The sequence below is a fragment of the Parus major genome, chromosome 19 (genome assembly GCF_001522545.3).
Source record: "Parus major isolate Abel chromosome 19, Parus_major1.1, whole genome shotgun sequence".
NCBI lineage: Eukaryota > Metazoa > Chordata > Aves > Passeriformes > Paridae > Parus > Parus major.
In genome coordinates this window covers 7979561-8003614 of record NC_031787.1, presented here as the reverse complement: position 1 = coordinate 8003614, position 24054 = coordinate 7979561, and the positions used below count along the sequence as shown (strand labels likewise).

General features: G+C 41.2%; 1 protein-coding gene across 2 annotated transcripts in view; it reads right to left on the bottom strand.

Annotated features, from left to right (window-relative positions):
• Nucleotides 1-2412: 2412 nt before the first annotated feature.
• Nucleotides 2413-24054, bottom strand: part of USP32 (ubiquitin specific peptidase 32) — a 42649-nt gene continuing 21007 nt past the window's right edge. The window contains exons 10-33 of one of the 2 annotated variants that reach the window (XM_033518874.1): nt 23338-23399; nt 23126-23228; nt 21626-21818; nt 20364-20539; nt 19511-19651; nt 17684-17843; nt 15349-15503; nt 15011-15092; nt 14456-14530; nt 13827-13965; nt 13464-13569; nt 12891-13064; nt 12236-12410; nt 11490-11641; nt 10804-10915; nt 10391-10602; nt 9875-10059; nt 9432-9518; nt 8389-8509; nt 7521-7712; nt 6682-6973; nt 5851-6254; nt 5459-5551; nt 2413-4796 (exon numbers count right to left, since the gene is read on the bottom strand). In XM_033518874.1, coding sequence (XP_033374765.1) covers nt 4623-4796; nt 5459-5551; nt 5851-6254; nt 6682-6973; nt 7521-7712; nt 8389-8509; nt 9432-9518; nt 9875-10059; nt 10391-10602; nt 10804-10915; nt 11490-11641; nt 12236-12410; nt 12891-13064; nt 13464-13569; nt 13827-13965; nt 14456-14530; nt 15011-15092; nt 15349-15503; nt 17684-17843; nt 19511-19651; nt 20364-20539; nt 21626-21818; nt 23126-23228; nt 23338-23399 — 3765 coding nt within the window. In that variant the 3' untranslated portion in view covers nt 2413-4622. The remainder of the gene's footprint in view (nt 4797-5458; nt 5552-5850; nt 6255-6681; nt 6974-7520; nt 7713-8388; nt 8510-9431; nt 9519-9874; nt 10060-10390; nt 10603-10803; nt 10916-11489; nt 11642-12235; nt 12411-12890; nt 13065-13463; nt 13570-13826; nt 13966-14455; nt 14531-15010; nt 15093-15348; nt 15504-17683; nt 17844-19510; nt 19652-20363; nt 20540-21625; nt 21819-23125; nt 23229-23337; nt 23400-24054) is intronic. The other variant, XM_033518876.1, reaches the window with a different exon arrangement.

Below are 24054 nucleotides of genomic sequence, written 5' to 3'. Positions count from 1 at the left end.
CCCTGTGCTTCCCATGTTCAGGATCAGGGGAAAACACAGGATTTTAACCTCTCACAGAGCTGAGAAACAACACTGAGAGTGTTCACAGCAGTTTAGAGACAGTATTTCCAAAACCCAAAAGAAGGCATCACACACCTCAGCTCTCTCAGCCACTTCATTTGGACTTTGCAACCAATAAAAACCTAATGCTGAAAAAAATTTCAGCAGCACTGAGATAAAAAATATCAGAGTACAGAGTGCTGCATTGCCAGCTCACACAAACACTGACAAAGACTCTGAAGCATCTGCTGCTGTTTATTTTCTTTTGCAGGGGAGGGAAGTGCATGAACTCTGACCACCCAAAGCACCTTGTGACCTACCTGGGGACATCTCTGTGCTCTCACCACGAGTTTTATATGCACTACTAAAAACTGGGTGAGGTTCAGTCATCAGGTCTGTCTGAAATGACCCTAAATAGAAATAAAAGCTGTATTTTGCTGTAAGTTTTCCTCATTGCTTTTCTATGCTCACAACTCCTAGCAAAATTTAATTTCTGTCAAATCTAGAAGCGTCCTTAATCTATTTTGTCCTTTGTGACTCATTTTGCTGAAGGGACCTTATCAAACATTGCTTTTCATTTTCACAAACAGGAAATCTTTTACACACGATCGAGGAAGCTGGAGGCTTGTCCCAAACAAAAGGCACAATATCTCCCCAGCTCCTGACAGGTTTTTATTTTCCTGAAACGATAAATCAGCAAGCATGGATGACTGCATTTTACTCACTTCTTGCTTCAATTTACTGGACCTGAGGGAAAAAGGGTAACAAAAGGTATAATTAATATAATTAATATCTACGTGGATGCTCCAGGCCCCGGGCCAGCAGCTGTGCCTGGAGCCCAGCACGTTCTCAGGACATGATCAGAGCTCACAGATCAATCTGGGATATTCTGATATTTCAAGAGGGAATAGCAGGGACAGAGCCTCCTGTGCCAGCCCAGGGGAGGACAGGGAGCAGGGGGATGCACTCTGGCTGAACAGCAGCTCCAGAATGGATCCAGCACTTGGGTAAGGATGCCTTTGGATTTGGGATTTAGGGAAGGGCAGGGCTCTGCAGGGTCAGTGCATCTGTCCCTCCCCTCTCTCTGGGGGGATAAGAGGGTTTGGCACAAGAGGTGCTGCCCTTGCTGTGTCCTTCCCCTCCCTCCCAGGAGAAGCATCAAAAGCCACCCCAGATCCGCAGGACACCCACCCCAAAAGCAGGACACACTTCCAGCACTCCACACACACAAAGGGACCAGGGAAAATAAATCCACAGCTCATTTCCCACTGCTCCCTGCTCATTTCTGAGCCCTCCTGTGAGATCTGCGCAGTTCTGATCTGGGAAGTCAAAAGGATTCAGCAGCAGCAAACAGCTGCAGGTTGGGCAGGGATGTGATGCCTTCATCTCTTCAATGTCCCCTGCTGCACTCCTGAATCAATAAAAGCTTTACCACTGACAGCAGCACGTATGAACAGCCTTGGTAATTAGAGTTTTTCATCCTTTTAAATTCCACTTTCAACACCTCAAAGCCTTAACAGAGGAAAATTCATGACAGGAACTACTATAGTCCATATTCTTTATATTGAAATTAAATTTTCAACATTGAAAATGCCCAAGTGACTCCAATGACACCGTGGGGTGACCACACCTGGTAAGAATGACAAATGCTCTGAGAGTTGATCACCAGGAAAGTGTCACCACTCAGTGCTGCACCAACACTCCCAGCCCAGCCAGAGATGGCTTCACTTCCAGAGACACTCTGGGGATGCTGGAGCCATACTAATCCTGGGATAAATACCCACTGAGCACCTTCAAGGGCCAGAAAATAAGAACAATGGTTCATTTCCAGCTAAACATCAGCACGGTGCTTTTGGAAACGCTCGAGAACCGAGGTGATGCGTGCTCCTGACATCAGCTCTGTGCAGACTTTGGTCTGGTTGCCAACTCAACCAGATCCATTTCCTGCTTGGAGAAAAGCAGGGCTGTGAGTGCAGCAGGGCTCTCCCATCCCTGCCTGCCCTGGGAAGTGTCCAGCACTGTCTGCCATCACCAGCTCCGTGGGCAAACAGCCCTGGCTGCAGCAGGGACACCGCAGGCACCAGGACTGCACATCAGGTACCTGCAGATCCTGTCCAAGGACACCACAGCAAAGCCTTCCTGTACCTGAGGGATCACTTCACTGCTGACATGGATTGCTTTCAACTAATAAGTGTTATTATCACCAATAAAATACCCAACTTACCTTTTGTAAACAATGAAGAAGCTGCAAAGAATTGCTGGATGCACGCCCACGCTTCGGCTTTTGGATTGACAAAGGCATTTAAGCTTCATGGAAGCAGCACAGACACTTCAAAGCAGGAAAATAGTTATTAAAAATTATCTGACAAGAAGTGACACTTCATCTGCATCCACAGTATTTAATTTGTTTGAATAATATAGTTACAGATAAACAGGTTCACTCCATATACAATTACCAATACCTTTGTTTTAATACAGCTCATATTCCAGTACATCAACACTATTTTATTTACAAGGCATTTATGTACATTAACATCTTTCTAAAGTCAGTGCATTGTCAATAAGTTTTATACAATAATTTACAAAGTGAACGTAGTTAATAGTTAACTTAATAAATTTACTACTAATTCTTGAATTAATTTAATTTAAAAAATTAATTACAACCAATGTAACAAACACAGAAGATCAAATAACATTAGTAGATTGTGCTACCTGCTTAAATAAAACATTTTAAAGTAAATCAGTTGAAAATCTTTCACTTTTCATGGAGTTTGCGGAGGGAGGAGTAGACAAGTGGGCGTTGAAAAAGCTTCTAACCTAGAAATTCACACGTCATGTTTGCTTTTCTTTAGGCTCAATGTTCAGACCACTTTAAAGATAAAAGACCATAGAGGATAAGGAGCAACACCTGACAGGTAAGACAAGACTCGTATTTGGAACAGATCTGCTGTCCCCAAAGAGGCACAACCTCCAAAGGCTGGGAGGGCTCTGCCTGAGCAAACACAGCCAGACCAGCTGATACCATTTCTTCAATGGATAAACCCCAGATCCTCCTGGAAATGATAAATTCACTGAAGGTTTGGCATTCTTGTCAAACTCCCCAAAGTGAATCCAAACATGAATTGCAGAGAACCACGTGAGTAACAGTTTTGTTAGCGAAGGTACAAAAATCTAGAGAACTGGGAAGATGATGTACGACAAAATTAATAAGCTGCTTAAGCTCAGCTGAAGAACAAAAGGCCAAAAGAGTGAAAATTTTTATCTTCATTCAGATATGCAAACAATTTAACACTGAAAACGTTTAAAGAAATGCCTGCTCAAAAAAAACCAACCCTCTTTTTTTCCAGTTCACACTTCCTGTCATGCAAGATGCCCCTTGAATTACAGAGCGTGTTGCAAGGGCATGGAAAGCAAATCTGGTTTAATTGCAAGAATTTGCATAACCTGGTGTAACAAACAAACAAAAAGATAACTTGAAAAGGCAACCAACCAAATTTTGAAAACAAGAAACTGAGTTAGGAAACCAGTAAAAAAAAAAAAAACCACCTCCATCCATGAATGCTACGACAGCTACCTGACAGCCACAGCTTCTTCCTTTGAAATACACAGTGGATATTCACAGCCATTCACTCCAGAGCCCTTACAACAACAACAACACAACCAAACAAACCATGGGTTTCAATTGAATCAGATGCATTTTCAAAAGTGCAAATTTCAAAAGCAACACCAGTCATGAAACATAAGCTCAAGCATCTCTCCTTCCAAAAGCTGGGAACGTTTTGTGCAATGTGCACGTTTTAAGACACCGTGAGTGTAATCACAACTACTCTCTCCAACCTGAAGTTTCTTCTTGAGGCAGCTCAAAAAAGTTTGAGCCAGCACTCTTCAGGCAGAAAAGCCATTCCTGAAACATGTTGATCTGCACAGCCAACACGTGGAGAAAACACAAGTATAATAAACCATTCAAGCGTAGAAATTAATCTCTTCTCAAATGATGATTTGGTTGTGCTCCCAACATACAGAAAGAAAGCAACTGACACACATTAGTGGTGGCAAAACTGGAAACTTCTCTTCCCCATGACAATAATTTGTTTCCATTTGTGCACTTTTCCTTCTCTTGCCTTCCCTGTTTTGCCAATAAAATGCAATAAAACTGCAGGAAAAAGGAGGTAGCAATATCATGTTGTCCAAAGACAACACTACAAATTGTTTTTCCCCGTTACCTTAAACCTAACGAGAGCCTCGGGGGGTGTTAGAACAGTTGGTAAACTCTACACTACTCTGTTTAGCTCTTATTTGGATGTTTAATTTAGCTCTTATTTGGTCCTAGTCGGCTTTTCTCAAACCATTGGATTTAAAGGCCAGTGGCAGTCTCAGATGTCCAACATCAGAAACGTTTCGAGCATGTAGTGAGAAAACAGAACAAAACGATACTACTGGATATTAACTGCTTAACCAGGGGGTTCTTTTTGTGCTTTCAGCTCACAGGGGACAATGACAACCACAAGCTGTTCTCTGCCTCAGTCTCGCCTTCCCCAAGGGCACATGCCAGGGTTTGTCCCTCAGCCCGTGGCAGCCCAGGCTCACTGCAGCACGCAGTATTTCTTGTAGTCGGACTCGAAGTCCTCGTCCATGCTGCTCGTGTCTGCCATCTTCTTGCCATCGATCTTGGGCAGGAACTGGGCATAGTCCACCCCCTGCTGCTCGTAGAACAGAATGTAGGCAGAGTCCGTGTCGATCTCGTCCGGGTGCAGCTCCTGACACAGGGAAAACACCCGGAAAAAGCCCATGGTGTAACTGCTGCACTTCAAACACATGCTACTGCCCCAAGAAGTGTATTTTTAACTGGGTGTAACACAAGGAATCCCGTTTTTGTCTCCCCTCTTTATCATCTCACTCCATGAATTAGTTGGGAACTCTGACAATTTTACAGTGATGAATGCAAGTACTTAGAAGTGTCAGAACAGAGTTATTCACCAATTGAATACAAACTGCTGCCATCATGGAAATGTATTCCTGGCTTTCCATTCTTAGTAATTTTTCCATCTTTGTATGAAATAAGCATCTTCCTTGACTGTGGGAGCAGCTGATGAACAGATGTTACCTTGGAAAAAACCTCACGTACAACTTCAGTTAATAAATTTAATATTTATCTGATGCTGCTTTGGAGATGCACCAGATTTCAAACAGCAGCTCTCCACAAATGTTTGATTTAGTGGAAGGTGTCCCTGCCCATGGCAGGGGGGTGGAATGGGATGAATTTTAAGGTTCTTTCCAAGCCAAATCATTCTGTGATTCTAAAATTTCTTTAGCTAGAATTTCTGACTCTAAATTTCTTTAGCTCTGGGTAACCAAGGCAAAAATTACTTGAAATAATTCGAATAATGATGTCAAATAATGAGGAGAAGAAGTGCTTTACCTTGCAGCTGCTGTCATTGTAGCAGTACCACTTGTTGTTTGGGTTTTTGGCATAAGTGACGTAATGACCCCCTCCCATAATTCCTGAATGGCACTGAGGAAAACGAAGAAGAAAAGAAATGCTGGATCAAACATCCAACAAATGATTCCCAAATTCATTATCTGTGAGTAAGGCATCATGACAATCTAGACAGCTGGAGCTGATTAACTTTACACACACAAGGAGAACAAATTAGCAGAGACTTAATTCATACCCAGTTTTACGGCGAATTAATTGTGCTGACTTTTGCTCTCCTTCCCTACAGATCCCTGTGCTGGCATGACCCCAGCAAAGGGCTTTTGGTTCCAGCAGTGTCCCAGGGAGGCAGTTCTGCCAGGGGAGCAGCCACCTACCGAGATTGCATATAGGTTGTAGATGGGGTTGACCCAGATGTCGTCTCTTTGGTCGTCGGCGGTGTCGTCCTCGCTGTGGTTCTCGCCCTGCCCGTTGCTGAGTGAGCTCTGATCCCACAGGTACCCGTTGGCCAGAGCCCCCTCGCTGTCCTGCCCGGGGTACAGCTCGCTCTGGCTGCCCCCCAGAGCCTGTCCTTTAGTCAGAGTATCCCCCTGCTCGTGCTCAGCACCGTTCTCCCTGTTTGCAGCCAGGTTTTCCTTGCTGCTGGACAGTTTGTTTTTCCCCAGCTGGGGCAGCCGCAGGCGCCCTTTGCCTCTCCCCAAAGTCCTTGGGCTGCTGTTGGGGCTGCTGTTCTTACTTGAAGGGCAGCTGGTTCCACTTTTCCTCCCCAAAGATGGAGATGCTGGGACAGAAAGCACAGAGATTACTAAGAAGAATACAAACACAGTCTAGATTTCTTTTTAAAGTGATTTTTTTAAATAACCAAATATTAAACCCCACTGTTTCAATGCAGCTCAAGTAATATACAGAAATAAATCCCCATCTTTGTGCACACACATCCACACACCTAAAAACTGAAATTTAATTCTTTTATGCAGGAGCACATCCCTCATTAATTCCAGCCCACTTACACAAGTACCAATATCTGTTGTCACTGAGCAACTTCTTACACTTTCTTTCATTTTTTATGCTAAAGCTTCACTAAGAAATGTTTCCAAGCGTAGTGCTTTGGCAAAAAAAACCTTCCAAACATTAAAATGTTGTACATGATAACATTTTTCCCCTCCAAATGCCAGCACTGAGTGGAATTTTTCCCAAGCATTCCCTACCTTTGACGTTATTGAGGACAGTAGTGTTTAGGGAGGATGGACTCCTGTTCAGTGTGTCCCCTTCTCCTGCTGTACCAGTGATCTGCACATCTGTTTTCCTGCTGTCCCCTTGGCCAGCCCGTGCCTCAGGAAGGCTCTCAACCTGCAGGGTGAGCTGCTTCCTTTGGAAATGACTTGGATCCCTTTGTACCAAAAAGGCACTTGGGTCAAAATTTTCTCTGGGAAATTTAACAATTTTCTGGGATTTTATCCAGCGGCCGTTAACGAACTGAAATCTTTTCAGGTGAATGATCTAAGGGGAAACACAGTAGAGAAAATTATTAAAGGGGGGAAATGGCATCCCAGTGAGTAATCTTAGAGAGTTTTCCCCAAACCATACACACTTTATTCTATGCTAGTAAAAATAATGCTCTGTGTGACAATTGGATTTTGGGATTGAGCTGATAAAATATGAGGCTAATAATTTCATGTGGAAATGATGGCAAAGGTTGCTTCAATTCAGTGATCAGTACTGTCTGTTTTGAATAAGCTCCCAAATGTGAAAAAAAAAAAGAACTGCAGGTGTTCCCCAACCAGAGAGGAGATTGTGTCACCATCGGAGCATGAGCTGTGTCAGAGCAGCTGACACTGAGCACAAACCACCATTTCCTGCAAGGCAGTACCTAAAAACATTCAAAAGGATTTGAGATTTGCTTTATTTGCCTGCAAACTCAGTCAAGTGCCCCACCTGAGAGCATGAACAAAGCAAATCATCTTATTCAGAGCAAGATGACTTGGCAGATTTGGGAACAACGTGTGCTGGGTTTGCTGCTGAGGAGGAAAGTGACACAAGATCCTACCAAGATAGGGGGAAGTCTCCACAGATCCAGTTTTTTGGTGGCCAGACAGTGAGTCTTGCACTTGGAGCAGTAATACATCTCATCCTCCCCCAGCTCCTCCTCGCTGGTGAAGGCTCTCAGACAACTGTCCAGGTTGATGGGCTCTGCCTGGGCTCGGCGGCTTTGTTCAACACTTTCATGTTCTTCCACGATCTGAAAGGAGAGAAAACTGTCTCTGACTTGGAAATGGAACACACATTGCTCAGAGGAGGGCTCTCCTCACAATATCACACAAATAACTTCACTGGGTTGTTCAGAATTAAAGATAAAAACGAGATGTGATAAGTTTCAGCAGGAATTTTCTTTCAGTTATGAAGAGGCAGATAAAAATTCACTGTTCTTATACTTGGGTTCTGCTTATAAATTATCCATAAAGCAGAACTTTATAGATAAAGCCCACAAACTGGAACAGGTTATTCTAGATTAACCCAGCTACAGGCTTACCTTCAGATGTGTTTTGTTGGCTTAATGAGGAAACAGGTTTACTCACGTGCATAACTGTTTATAGTTAGGGAAAATGTCTCAAATTAAGATATTTTGTAATGTATTATGTAATATAGTATTATATATCTTGACTAGCTTAAAAGCAATTCACAACAGACAGCAAATGCACTGCTGTGGTTCTTTAAAAGCTTCCCTTCCACACCATTAGACCACATAAGAGGTCTAACATCAAGACATCGATTTATCCAGAATACACTGCCCCATGATTGCTGCCTTTGGTTTAACAGAAAACAGACAAAAGAAACATCAAATAAATCAAAAGGCTGCAATGGGTGGTGTTTCAGAGGTGCTACCAAAGAGCAAAGAGTTTCTGTTGGTGTTTTACCCGTTCCTGCGAGGTCTGGTAGCGCAGGTGGAGCGCGGTGGGGTCCCAGTCCACAGCAATGTAGGCATTGCCCACACAAGCCCTGTCCTCTGTGCACTCAATCTTACAGCCACGGCAGAATCTGAATCAGAAAGGTTGGATGTGGTCAGTGAAGTGGCCAATCATTTCTACATTTGTTCACTTCTGCTCCTCGTTTTGTAGCATCTGCACCCTCCAAGCTCCCGGCCTTGCCTTCAGTGTGAGACATTTTTATGCAGCAGTGCTCAGGGTTGTGTTTTTACTGCAAAACCTTACCAGAGTGAGAAATGGAAGCAGCTGGGTGAGCTCCACCACCTGCCTGCACATGATCCAGTGGAAGGTGCCCTGCCCATGGAAGGAGGCTGGAATGGGATGATCTTTAAGGTCCCTTCCACTGCAGTCTGATCCAGTGCTGACCAAGCCCAGCTACAACCCCAAAAACTCCACTGCTCTGTCTCCACAAGTCATTTTTGTTATGATAGATAATTCTAAGAGCTATAAAACACTTTTATACAAATTAGTTTATGGCCTGAATACCTTCCAGCAAGGGTCTGGAATTTTCATTAGCAAGTCTTTGTTTGTGGAAAAGTCCAAGCATCCTTCCAGGGTGAATTTCTTATTGCCCATTTTTGATCTTACCCTTCAAATGACAAGGAACTCATAGGGATAGATGAATTACATCTAAAAATTTGGGGTTGTGTGAACCCCCCCAAACCACACAAGTCTGTGGACACACGAGGCTGCACACAGACATAGAATATTGTAAGGGGTTAACAGGTTTTGGATAATTTCATTTCTGTCTCCTAATTTAAAGTTTCTGTGGCAGCAGAACTTTCAGCTCTGCAAGTCATAAAAGCTGTGCTGCAGTGCAAGTCTGCCTAGAGAGAGTTCTGGTGAAATTACATTCTGGATTCTTATTGTTTGATATTACCTCTGAAGTCTGAAATGTACCACAGATCCATTACCATAAATTACCTTTCTGCTGGACTGATTCCCTGCTGAAAATGGAAAAAAGGACAATTTACCTGTACCATGGACACCAAGCACAAGAATTTCCATCCTTCTGAACTACCCTGAGGGTGAAGGGGTACTGATACCCCATGCTGTCATCACTGAAATAGAGGAGAACACAACATCAAACAGCAGCACTCTCACTGCAATTACCTCCCTTCACTGGGCTTGTTATGATTACTTAAAGAAAACCCTCAAAATGATGATTCTGGTTACAATTTACTATTAAAAGCTGCCTTTCCATGGCTTAAATTTGTCAGATATAAATAATTATCAATCACTGGATAAGACTGAAGCCAACTTTTAAGTGCAGCTACATTTAACTGTACTAAATAGGATTTAATTTTAATTACTGCCATTATTATGATAAATCAAATGAACACAATTTTAAATCTTGCAAGCAAGTGGTAAGGCACTGTATTCTAACTCAGATCCAAGGCTGAGGTGCCTAACTCACCAGTCCTGGGCATGGTTACTGGCTTCCTGAGGGGGAAGGGGGCTGGCCAGCCTGGAGACCTGGATCCACACAGCATCATAGAGGTCCCTTTTCCGTGTGTGAACTGTGCAGGGAACAATCAAGGGCATTCCAAAGAGACTGGGCCGATTCTTCTGAGATGAGAGAAAATACAGCTCTGTCCTCATCTGTGGGAAGCAAAAGGAGGAGTCAGATGTGAGGGTGCATTAACTCACAGTACAATAATCACCTGGGTTGTTGGCCTTGTGACTTATTTCAGGCCTTGGCAATTAAAATTAATCAATAATGATATTAAAACTACTCTAATTCCAATATTAAATACTGTAAATTTTGATCACTGATCTGAAAAACATTTCTATTTCATGATATTATGGTGAGATTATCTGACCACATCAAAAGTAAATGTGTATAATTATCATGTGGACAATAAAAAAAAAAAATCTTTGTAATTTTTTTAAAATTTCTTTCAAGAGCTGCTAAGTGTGCAAGGCCACTGACCATTTTCCTGTGCACTGCAATGATGTAGCCTGTGCAGGGGCTGTCACACAGCGAGGGCACGTGGCCGTTGAGGGTCCAGCTGGGCGGGCTGCGCTCCGTCCCGCACGGCACCACGGTGTTTGGCATCCCATTGGGAATGAGGCTTGGCTTGGCAATGTCCCCGTTCATCAGGATGGTGGGGGCTCCGTTGGCTGATGGCCCAGTTGGGATCTCTGAAGGCAGAAAATTAAATTATCAATTATCCACAGCGAGCACAGCTGATCCCAGGGTTTTTATCCTTCCCGTTCCCTGCGGATACCGAGCGCAACCCGCACTTGTCCTTTCTTTAATCCTGGCTTAACGATAAAGTTTAGTCCTGAGCTCCTCAACACCGTGCAGTTTAAATAAGCAGGAAAAGCAGAGTTGTCTCTCACCTGTCTGCACAGGGCTGGATGCTGACGTGGGGGAGCCGGGGATGGGGATCTCAAACGCGCACAGGAAGCCGCTCACGGACAGCCGGACCTTCTGGTTGTCCTGAGGGAAGTTCTTCAGGAGGGAGGGAAAGCACTCAGTACCTTTATCTGGCACCAAAACGTGTTCTGCTCCTCTGCAAACTGCGTTCAGCACTCCTCTCTCCCTCCCACCTGCCTCCTTACACCTTTCCAGAAGAATAAAGGAGCCCAAGCCCTCTGCAGGAGCTCTCAGTGGCTCTCTAAACACACCAAGAGCAGCTCATTTCAAGCACTTTTAATCTACAGCAAAAAAATCCACCTGGAAATATCCATACACACTGTAAGCCAGTCATTACTTATGGTCCTGATGTCTTGACAGTGTTTAAACTCATCACAGCACCTTAACTTGAGATTTATTACCTCAAGATGTTTTTCTTTTCCTAAAAATATCCTTAGCAATCAATTTTAATCTATTTACAGCAAGCCAAATTACTGTTTAAGAATGAAATAAAAGTTCATATAGAGAGATAACTGAGCTGATTTTTTATCATACTTTTAGTTAAATTATTTCACAGCTCCTGTAAGAGTTTAAATGTTAAAAATAATAAAGAAATAAGAAAAACACGCAAAGCATGTTGCAGCAATAATGAATCTCTTTTTCTTTTTACCTTTATATTGGAGCTGTGCACCTCTGCAAGCAGAATCTGCTCTGGTTTGAGGCCACAGAGTTCACTGAGTTGTTTTTTCAAGCCTGTGTACTTCTCATCCATGTTCAATCTCAGCCCATATCGAACAGGAGTGGTACCATCTAATTTAATTACTTTAAAGGGGAAAAGAAACACCCTTGTCAGCAACCCAGGCAAGTTTTAATGACAATAATACATTACAGCTCCCCAGTTACTGGAAAATATTTTTTTCATAACTTGAATGGATGATTATTTTATTTTCCCAGTCAATTTTCAAGGTCTGCAGGCAATGTCACAAAGTCAGAAAATCTCTTGCTGCACAAGCAGGAAAAAATGGTTTCAAAATTTGCTTCACTTTTTTCCAGCAATCCACAGCTCCTTCAGAGCACAGTTCATGATCCATATTGTATTTTTCCCCCAGCCCTTGTTTTTCCTCTGGGTAGATTTAAGACAACCTCCACAAGAGAGGGAACAGAAGGAGAGTTCTCAAAATCTCCATTTTAAAAAGGTTTTGTATTAAATCCTGCAATCAAGACTGAAAATGGGCCATCCTGTTTCTAAACATTTTATCTTGGTTTAACCATATTCCAGTGAAACTTCTTGCACTCTATTATATTAAAATGACTGTATTATTCTTAATAAGTAGTAACACAAGCAAAATATGATGTTTTACAGCTGTTCCACTTATACAGATTTTATTTTAGGAACAACACATTTACACCACTCACCTGTAATTTCTAGGTGCATGTAGCTGTCCATTGGCAAAGGCAAGGATAAAAAATTAAAAGGGTCAAACCTAACACTTATATGCCCACAAGTTTTACATTTCACTTGTGACTTCAGCTGCCCATGAAATAAATCTACAACAATGGATCTGTTTCTTCTCAGATGGTTTTCCCAGGCCTGAAATGAAGCACAAAAAATATAAAACAAAGTTAGAAACTTGAGACTACTTCATTGCTCTCCAAAGTTTCATTGGCCTGTGTGAGTCAAATTATTTCCACAAAAGTTGTTCCCTAATTTATAATAAATAGGAAGTATTTAGCACAAGTAAAGTTCTCAACACAATAATCAAGGTGTGACATAATTTAAAATATTTCTGAAGGGATTATCAGGCATCTTGAAATATTTTGATACTCCCTAATTTTGCATTGTTACAAATTGTTGTGAAGTATCACCTTCATAAATTTATTACAATTAAAATTAATTTTCAGCTCAAAGGTGAAATTATCCCTGTAAATCACAGCTCTGACAATATCCAAAAGGTGCTACAGTCACAAAGGTGTTGCCACAGGCAGCCTAATCAACAATTTCTCAGCTTATTACTGTAAGAAGAGAAAAAACACAGAAAACCACCCCAAAGCCAAGGATTTGAAGCCTCACCTCTGCTGCTACTTCCCAGTCAGGCCGACCATCACTGTCCTTCAGTTCCACATATGGCTTATCATGAACTCTGTTCAAATCCTCATGAAGCCCATCCAGAAGAAAAGCCAGAAGCTCCTGTGAGTCTTGCTGTTGAAAGCCATTAAATCTTGGAGCGTATTTCGCTATTGTCCACTATAAAAAAATCAGATACTTATTTAATATTGTGTAAAAGATGTAAAAAGAAATCAAAATATTGTAGACAAGACATGTGCTGTCAATGAACACAAATTTAATTGCCAAGAGCTGAAGGGAGCCCCTTTTCTTTCAGAACAAAAGCTCATTTACAGATAAATGTATCATCCTTTGTACCTAAAAAAGGCCATAAAAGCCACTTCTTATAACATAACCTATGTCACACCACATAACTCCTTTGGCCTTTTAACCACAAATTCCACCAGGTCTGATGAACACTGGCTCCTTCTAGGGAAGACTGAGTCTCCAAACTGCTACAATACAGGTAACACCAGGACAAAGTGCACTGAATTTCTGCTTTTCCAAGCAATCCTTGTTTTCCACCCCAGAATAACTCACCCTCAGCTTTAAGGGGGCTATGTTCTTCTGGGTGCCACTCCACAGCTCCTGGACCAAATCCCCATAGCACTTGGCCATGTGGCCTTTCATTCCTATGGGATTTGTCCTAGAAATCACAAAGGAATTAATACCTGATTAAAATTAAACCACAGCTCAAGCCTGGAGATGTAGAAGAAAGCAGAAAGGCTCCTGCTCCCAGAAATAAGAGGTTGTATTTCCATGCCTCTAACATAGTATCTGCTGCAGAGCTGGTAACACTGAATTCAAATCATTCCTTTACACTGAATTTCAGCTTGCAGAAGCAGACAGCCCTGAATAAATGTTCCAGCACCCCAAATGCCACTGTTCCCCCACAGGAATTACCTGTTCAGCTCGTAGAGATGCCTCCCTGAGATGAAGTAGCGCGTCAGGGGCTGGGTGTTGCTGACACACTGGATGCTGGAGTTCATGAAGCACGTGTTCCCCAGATTGCTCAGGCCTGTAGCACCCTTCTCAGTAGGAACTGAGCAAAAAAACCATCATTTTAGCAGTTGTGCAAATGAGAAAATTCAGAATGTTGTAGCAGCATCTTCTCACAGTAACTAATTTAATTGAACCTGCTCCCAATTATGACATTACACGGATGCAGCAGATGTTTAAAATATCTGCTCTCTCAACTCTGCTTCACAGAAATTGAGGTATTTTGTTGATCTGACCTACTACAGACAGCAGTGCAATCCATACAGAATATTTACAGATAATTATGGTAGTGAAAATTCTGGGTTCATTTGTTAAAATCTTAATTATTCCTTGCTTTAACAAAATCCAAGGTAATAAACAAAAAATCCCACCCTCCCAGCATTTAAGTTAATATAAAGGCCAAGCAAAGCAGCCTAAAAGACCTCACCCAGTGTTAACAGGACTTGTGTTTAAAAAACTGTTTCAACATTTTGACTGGGTTTTTTTGATTTTTTTCTTCTCATCTTAATCCAGTGACCTTGTGGAAGACTCACCTTTGTGTCTGTCTATTTTACTGCTGTTTGCTATAAAAGACATCTCTTCTGGCCAGCTCATGTCTTTGTTTCGAACTAGAAAAGGACATGAAAAGGGACTTTTAAAAATTGTTACTTACTCCAGAGAGCTTACACAGCTGAAGAGGTTTAATTAAAATTTTCTAATATTTGGGATTAAAAATGTGCTTACTTCTAGCTATTATTTTTGCTAGTTTTCATTTCAATGTTTCTAATCATTATTGGAACTCATTCTAACACTGGCATCCCTCCAACCACACCAGTAACATCTTGAGGAAGCAGCCTTGGGATTGCTTTTGCTGTTGAATAGCAAATTTTTCAGTGTTTATTCTAATTCTCAATAAAGATCCACCAGGTCTGAACAAATCAGTTCATGAGCCATCATGAATATTTTTTTGTTGCTGCAAACCAACAAAAGATCCAAATGTATTTCAAAATACATGCAAACTTTCCTAAATTAGCTTTGCCATCACCTCCCCATAGATTCCCTCTGGAAATCTCTGTTTTTAGAAGTATAGTCAATGATACTTTTTATACCTTCTATTACTAAATGCTGCTCATCTTGGATTTTAAGGTATTCCAGTCTGTGATCTTCATCATCCAGCAAAGTGAGATAGTTCTGCAAGGGAAGAAAAACCACCCCACAGAATTAGAATTCTACATGTACAACCTTCTGAGGATCCTTTCACCTCAAAACACAGAAATTAAAGCACAAAAATCTCTGAAAAATAAACAGCAAGGCTCTTTAACTGTGAAGAATCTTTAGGGCCACACTCATTTTTCTGGGCATGTGTAGTTAATATATTCTGGAAAGGAATAAAACAAATAATATAAAAAAACCCAAATAAAAAAGGAAGGAAAAGGAGCAAGATTACCTCACTGTTGTAGAGCCAGAGGCGCATGTCCTCCTCCTTTATCCGCAGCCTCTGGGACAGATACTCGTGGATCTCTTTGATGGTTTGCATCCGACTGAAGCAGCCAGTGTAAGCCAAAACCCTTTTTAAAGGAGCATTTGGGGAAGGGACATTGCCTGGATTCACAGTGGGAGAAGGGGAAAAGAGAATGGATTCACCCAATAATTATATACTGAATATACTTTCTGCAAGAAGTATTATACACTTGTAGTGCTTGTGTTTATGAGTTAGGTGGAAATCTGGTTGTCACTGAGCCTTTGGGACAACAAATCTGCTGTCACAAAGCAGATAAAATACCTCCCTTCTTAGGAAAACCTATGAGAAAATTGCTTCTCTGAGATTCTCATAGGAAATAAAAAAATTCAGTGAAGTTTTACAAGTTTTCACAGTTCTTTTTGTTTCTTGAAGACACAGTATGAGAGGCAAAAATTTTCAAAATAAAGGACTTCAAAAGTTCACAAGGATTTCTTTTTTGAGAGAATATTGTAAGTAAAATATAAGATTAAAAAAAAAAACAGTTTGACTATTTTTGGGAGTAGCATGACTTTGCTTCAGCTCTTCTGTGGGGCTGAATGCTGATCTATGCACATGAAATCAGCCTGGCAGCTCAAAATAAATAGAAGTACTCTTAATAACAAAATTTCTTAAAAACTAAATTCTTCAAATCATTCTGTGAAGACACCTGAGATTTCCACCAAAATTTCTCAACAAGCTCACATTTGCAACAACAAATTAATTGGTCAAAATTAATTAAATTGGTTAAAATTAATTAAAATCCCATCTTTCTAATGGGAGCTCATCTTACAATAAAACTTTTGCACTAGAGACGAGACCAACTTTAAAGAGGAGGTTTTTTTTTTGTTTAAAATTCACAAGTTCCCCACTCCTTACAAACATGAAAAGCTTTTATTATCCAGCCAAAGCCAAACTGGACAACTGCAATACTTAAGTAGCCTGTTCACCATTAAAAGACTACAATAAAATGAACAGAACAACATGAAGAGGTGCAGAATTACATGATCACATGCAATTTGACAAGAGAGTAAATGATACCTTATAAATCAGCAAAGCATCAGTCTGGTTTCAGTGTACCAAGCAAAGTACTCAGTTTTTTTTAAAAGAAAACAACATTTTCTGAGATTAGGGATCAGAGGATTAGTTGTAAGATTACAGCAAGAAAGCACATCTGAGAACTCCACAAGATTAATAATAGATTGGACAATCAAATTAGTGCAGTGCAAAGTAATTCCAAATCAAGATGAAATTTGGCCCATGAAAAGATTCTGTCCATTGGAATTTGGGCATTTTAGGATGTCCAGACAAAGCAGTTTCCATTGGATTAGGTCAGGCAGGAAAGCTGAATTTGGGCAGAGGCAGTTTGTGCAGCACAACTCGATGGCACAGGCTACACAGAGGCTTGAGATCCTACCAAAGCAGTGAAAAACTGAGCATCTGCATCAGTTTTACCCACATTCTGACATGAGCAAGGCTGAAGGACTGAATTTTCAGCAGACAGGTGAGGCCATTTTTGGACATGGTACTGTGGATGCAAATGTGTGTCCAAATGTGACACAGGAATTCCTTGCAGCCTCTTGTGTGAGGCAAACTGGGAACTGGAGACAAATCCTGCAACACCTCAGCTGAAATGTGAAGCCACAACCTGAAGATTACTCTTGGACAATCTTTTGGTGAGCATTTCCACCACAATTATGACAAATAGATTTTAGCTGGGTGTTTGTATTTAATTGTCTTTTTGAACTACATCAAATAATAGTCTTTATTCTATTCATTTCATCGCTCTCTAAAGAGCATTAAATAATTCTGGGCATCAAAGCCCAGCTTCCCAAGTAACTCAGAAGCAGTTGGCTGAGCATTAATTGAATTTATTGTGCCACTGCACTATCAGAGAAGCACAGAGGCACCTATTCCATGGCTACAGGAATCCCTCCCAGAACAGGAATGCTCAGCTCTGGATCTTCTGATCAGCTCAGCTTCTGCAGTGCTCATTTCTCACTCCCAACTCACCCATAACAGTGGCAATCAACTCATTTCCCTGCAAATGCTCCCTGCTGCCTCTTCCCTTGAGGAGAGGGTGCAGGGGAAAGCCCTGCAAATGCTCCCTGCTGCCTTTTCCTTTGAGTGGGGAGCAGGGGGAAGCCCCTGGCCGCTCCTGAGCGCCGATGGTGCCGCAGGGCGATCGAGCTGGAGCACAAACGCAGAGCAGGAAGCTCCCCCAGCCTGGGCTGGCCTAGAAACTGCACAGGGGGTGGTGGTTCTTGCTGCATTCTTAAGTTACCTCTGGGCAAGTGCTGAGGGAACATTCTGAGGCTCATCATACCCATATTGACCCAGACGTTGGACTGCTGGGTGCGCGTGGCCGGCTGCTGCCGCAGGAACAGCAGGTACCGAGGGAACAGCTCCAGCTCCGGCACGTTGGTCTTGCTGTTCTTGATCACCTGCAAAACATGTTTGGAACATTTTAGGGACTCACCTTGCAAGTGTGGAGGAAATAGCAGTAGGAACAGGAGGGATTCAATCATTAAAAACTGATTAAATTATTAAAAAAACCAACTCTGTTATGAGGAGAGAAAAAACCTGAACTTCTCATGGGGTTTTAGGCAAATATCCCCAGGAATGACAATTTCCTGATTCCTAAGCACTTTTTGGAGCTTATTAGCTGCAGGTTGTCAAAAGCAAACACCTTATTTAGTGCAGCATCACTCTCAGCACCACACCATGGAGAGAATATTTTTGTAATTCCTGGAATGTGTGTGAATCCACAATGAACCTCATTAATTCCACTCAGTGTATAACACTTCCATGTAAATCTTTCACAACTGTTGAAAGAACTGACAAATGCAGGATAAGACATTTGGTTTGAATTTTGGGAACCACAGGATTGACTTAAAACCTTCATATTGTACAAACAGGCTGCAACCTGCTTTTGTTGCATTTTGCTGCATTGACAGAAAAAGCTGAAATTACCCCAAAACATATTTTGCAGCGTTTCAGCCGCCATTTCTACAAAGATTTTACCACCTAGATCTGCCCAAATATACAACCAGAAATGGAAGGAATGTTCAGTCTTTTTGTGACCACGTGAAGCAGAAGAAAACAGCTCAAGCTGTGAGAAGGAACGTACCACACTGAAGTGCCACAGTATTCAACTTCAGCTACAACAAAAACAATAGTGATGACATTTTCTGAGAATAAAAAAGCACATTACTTTGTGTATAAAGTGATGTGGCCTTTTCTGGATCATGAAAGGTGTTTGTTTCCATGGAGAATGTGTGGGAGGAGGTAAGAAGCCAGTGATTTTTCCCTGTAAAATAATTGTCTGCACTAGAGCCAACAGACCAAATTGTCAAAAATCATAGAGATGATCCTCTCCCATCTGTGACACTGAATGTTTGTACACCAACCACCAAAAATCTATTGCTACCAGCACAAAAATCCCCTCATAGCCTTTTTTTAAGTGCATCTCTCCTACAAGAGACTACCTGACAGAGAACATTCCAACCTCTCTGTGGAATAAATACACTGCAGGGAAATTGGAGAAAAAGTTCCCAAGGTTTCCCAGTGAGCAGAAACTCAGCTCCAGCTCCCAGGGGTCTGAGCAGCCATTCTGACAGAGAGGAGCCTTGGTCTGTTCTCTCTCCTGGACTCACCTATTGCCAGCTGCTTTTGAGCTCTTCCCCAAACTCTGCACGCTGTGTTTCTGTGATGCTGAAGCTGAAAGAGCAATTATTGCCTTCCCCCTACTTCATGCAATTGTCAGAGAGAAGGAACAGGTTTCCAGAGCTGCAGGTGTTCCACTTTTCATTTTATAGCTTTTTAATTGTATCTCAGTTTTTAAAGATGAGAGTTTTGATGCCAAGCCTTTTAAGCTGACCTCAGGTTTACTTTTGTGTGCTTTAGCAAACACCAGCAGCTGAGCAGCACTTCTGCTCTGCTGCAAACCTCCAGTTAACAGCCACAACTTCCCATCCAGGGCCAGTCTGGAGGCTGCTTTTTAACACTTTGCTCTTCAAGACACAGGATGAAGTGGGAGATGACTATCAGAGGTTAATTGTGCTGCTAGATAAATTTGGTTGTTAAAAAAGTGTCCAAAATCACAACTCACCGGCCTGGGCAAGGACAGGTTTGCTCCATACCAGTGGTAAAGTGCTCTCCAAACTGGTTCTGGCACCATGACATAGTCCTTTCCTTCCACCAGCTGTGGAGATCTCTTTAACCTTCCACCCTCCATAGTTAATGATGCAGCCTTTTTTAAAAACAAAACAAAATGGGTTTTGTCACATCTCAAGTGTGGAAATTAGTACATGGCCACAATGATTTCAGTTCATGAACACAGAATACTCTTTAATTATTAAAAGACTTCTAAGTAACAATTAGCAGCTGCTATTCACACTGAGAGCTGGTAGTTAAATGTAACAGTAATTAACGTTCAAGTCTCATTATTTACTGTTTCTCTAAAAGCTTGTGCAGTACAAAATTCATGTGTTTTGCTCTTGTGTCACCTACTCCAACAACTCTGAACAGGAAAATCCCCTCTCTGCTCAGCACTGATGCTGCTGCTCTGTGTTTCATGTTCAGTTTGCACTCACACTGCAAAAGCTATCAGTTTTGTTTTACAATATTGTTATGCAACAGCAGTAAATTCATATTTAGATGGAAACGCTGAAGTGTTTGATTATCAAAGTATTTTACATTTAATGCTGCAAGCTGTCTTTTCATAAATACCTCTCCAACTGTAAGAATATTTTGAATGTTTCTTGTCTCACAAGACACAAGAATAGCTGGAGAAGCAGAACACAATTTTTCCCTCTTCAAATAAGAGTAAGAAATCTTAATTTTGCTGTATGATAGAGCAATGTTAACTCAGAATTAAGCTGAAAAGAACAACATAAAAAAGCTGTGATAAAATACAGCTAAAATATGCTTTTCCTCTACTGCCATGCCTTAGCTGCCTTTACCTTCACTGGTTCCTGTGTCACCAGGGGCTGGTTGTCAATAGCCCCTGGTTTCTGGGGGTTCAGCTGGAGCAGAGCACTCCCATTGGAGCCAAGGAAACACTGGTTGTTATTGTCTGAAGTGTTGTGCTGCCTTGCAAAGCTCACCTCAGAGCCTGGCGTGCCAGGGTACAGAGTATCTGAGCACAGAGAGAGAGAAAAAACAGAAATCATTCAGTTCCTGATCCCATAAACCACAAAGGAATGACTTACACTCTTGCATCCTTGTTTTAAAAAATATTAAGTTTGCTGTCCTTCATCCTGCAGTGAAACATGCAACTCTTCCACCTCCAGAGGGATAAATCTATCAGCTCTCAGAAAGGGACTTAGGACTTTATATTTTATATCATGATTACACAAACACAGCACTGAAACAGCCTAACCAGCTTTGCATGAGCAGATGTGGTGAGCATTTAGTTGTAATCTGGATGCTTGAATATCAAACTCCTTAAAAAACTCATATACAGAACTGAAGATACATCCAATAATGCCTTGTTTTATTTTTCCTTGAAAAGGTAAATGGTTTTATTCTTACAGAAGCTGCTTTGGTCATGCAGAGCTAAATGGAAATTTCAATTAAAATAAAAATAAAAAGAAAGAACCTCTGTCTCTCTGCCTTTTGTTTCCCCCAACCCCTATACTCAAAAAAAAAAAAATCACAGTAATTTACCTAATTTCAATCAAAGTTAAGATTTTAAAGTATCAGATGCAACCTTCAGCTGCCTTACAAGAAAAAAAATCTCCAATTCTCACAAGAACTCATTGAAAATCTGGACTAAAATCTCTTCTTTCACAAAGATAGCTCTTAGGATCTGCACAAACTCATTCCAATTTAAATCACATGCCCTGCTGAACTACAACTATGCTTTTCCTCATGGTTTTTTGCTGTTTCTTCCCTCTTTTTACTATCATTGCATGGCAGAATATGGGATTGACCAGCTTAAAATAACTTAATGAGAAAGTGGGGGGAAAATATCCCCTCAGAAAATAAACAATAGGACAAAAAATACTTTGAAAATAATTCTGGAAGTGAATCCCAGCATAACAGATGAATTGCTGTTAAACCAGATTTTGTGTTTAGCCACCACAGACTAAAAAATCCTAAAAAAATGTTAAAAATCCTGCAATCCAAGCTGTGTTATCTCTCTGGCTGGAGGGGTCCATGCAGTGGGCAGTTTTCCCAAAAGCTGTTCTGTATTAAACCTCCAAGGAAATAAGATGCTTACTGCTGCTGGTGGACTCTGAGGCTTCTGAGGCAGTGGAAATATTATCTGAAAACTTTTCTTCTGGTGCACTGAAGTCATTAAGACCTCCCATTTTGTCTTCTCCCTGTTCTGGGGTATTGGCTGCAGCAGCTACGAGGGGATTCTTACCTCCACTCAAGACAGATGAAGGCTCTATCACAACTGGGTTTGCATCCTAGAGTTGGGAAGAAATAGAAAAGTTAATGATGAGCCAAGATCAAAGACACTGCAGTTAAACCTGCCACCAAAAATTCACAAAAATTCTGTGACAACTTTTGCACATGGCAAGATTTGCTGAAGAAAAAATGCTTTCTACATGTACCAACAAACAAACAAAAAAAAAAAAAACCAGCAGAAATAAACACCCAAAATTGTTAAAACAATCAAATAAACCATGCTGCAGAGTCAGAATTCCAAAATTATTTTCCTTACCTAGATACATAAAAATATCTACCTGGTTTTAAACAGCTGTAATTACAGACTGTAAATATTTGAAGACTTGAAGTTCATGTGGTTAAATGAGAAAACAAACACAACAACAAAAACCACATTTTTTCCTCAACCTGCAGCATTTTCACAGAAATTCTGCTGATTTTTGATTTCTGCTTGAGAAGTGCAGTAAGTAATTGCCTTGTGCCTTTATGCAAAAGATTAGGGATGAAATCCTGAGCACATCTGAGCACTCACACCAGGGTAAGGATCAAATTACCTGGCATTTCTGGTATTTAAACCCTCATTTGGCCAATTCATTGTGCACAAAGAATAATGGTCCTTACAAGGTTAGTTAGTGCACACACTGCATTTTTCTGAGTACTTTCAGCTATTTGTTTTTATAAAACAAATCACGTACTTATATGATTACTTATGAGGGTATAAAAACTCTTCTGAGAGGTTTATTTCACTTGTTTACCCTGCAAATATTTATCTCCAATTAAAGATTATTAAATTTATTAGACATTCTGTATTTTGTACAATTCAGTGGTGCTTTAGCCTAAATATTTTAGTTAAAGGGTATTAAAGTGCACCCTGTGTCCATAAAGTTTTAGTAGGACTCCTTTGATTGGGTATTAGACTATTTTTTGTCATTGCCTCTAAAGCAAATTATACCAGTTTCCTCCTTTGTCCAGAACATTCTGAGTGTATTTATGGCCCAAGCCAAAGTGGGCAGCTTTATTATCAAATGGATCAGAAAATGTGAAAGAAATGCTCCTGTGAGCAAGGATTTTATTCAAAAAATATTCTGAGATGCAGGAATGATGAAAGAGATGAGAATTTAATGAAATTACAGCGCAAAGCTCCCCACATAACAATGATTCAGCAGAACAATTATTTCCCACCAAGAGACAGGAGATGCTCAATTCTGAGCATTATTGGTTCAAGCAGCCGTTTTCTCCACTCTGGTTTTTTCATCAACACATTCAGAAAGACAAGAAATCACTAAGTATAGATTATGATTATTATTATTATTATTACTCTACTTACATATTTGACATATTCTTTCCACTGGTGCCACCAGGGCATAGCAATGAGAAACCAGTTGTGCCCTGGCTGGAGGCCATACCTGCTCTCCCTTTCCAACCAGCCTCTGCACAGAGAGAATGGGAATTTTTAGCTCAAGCAGGGCATTTTCATTCTTTTGTAAACACTAAAAAGTGGATCTGAAAGCCATTTAAGCTTCTGAGCAAAGCACACACCTAATAATCTGTCCTTCCTCCTCTGGAGTGGCAGGTCGCAGTCCCAAAACTATGTGACACACCTGGTGAAAGAAAGAAATTCTTATTAACAGGCAAATGAAAGCCAAAAAAACAACTCAAATGAGACTTTTCATCATTTCATAATGGAGTAAGATTACTTTAAATTGATAAAACTCTAATAAAAAAGTCTTTTGAGCTGTGAGATTCCCAACTTGTTCCCACTGTTAAGATAAAAGCACCAAGAATGTCAAACGCCCCAAGTCGAATATTAAGGTGAAGAAAAAAAGCAGTTTTCATTATTTCCAGGCTGTGGCAGATCACAGGACTGAGGTGGATCAGATGCACAAATTAGGATGTCTGGGTGTGCTGGAGAGGGGGAATGAGGAACTGGGAGAGGGCAGGTGGTTGGAAGAGGGTGAACTAAAAGTTAAAAAGAATTGAAAGGGAGCAAAGTGGGGATGAGTGGTTCTAGATGGGATTGAAAGCGAAACAAGCACTGGAGAGGCTGGGGAAGAAGTTCAAAGCAGAGCAACCAACCCAAACCACAGCCAAAACCACTCTGCAGAGTGCAGGCCATTCTCTGGATGTCTGGAGCTGGTTTTATTTTCTTTTTATTTAGTTTTGAACTGAACCCAGAAGGAAAAGGCCCCATCTCCTGGCCTGGGTGGGGTTTTATTCCCAGTACAAGCCAGTGTCAGATGGCTCCTCTTTCCCTCC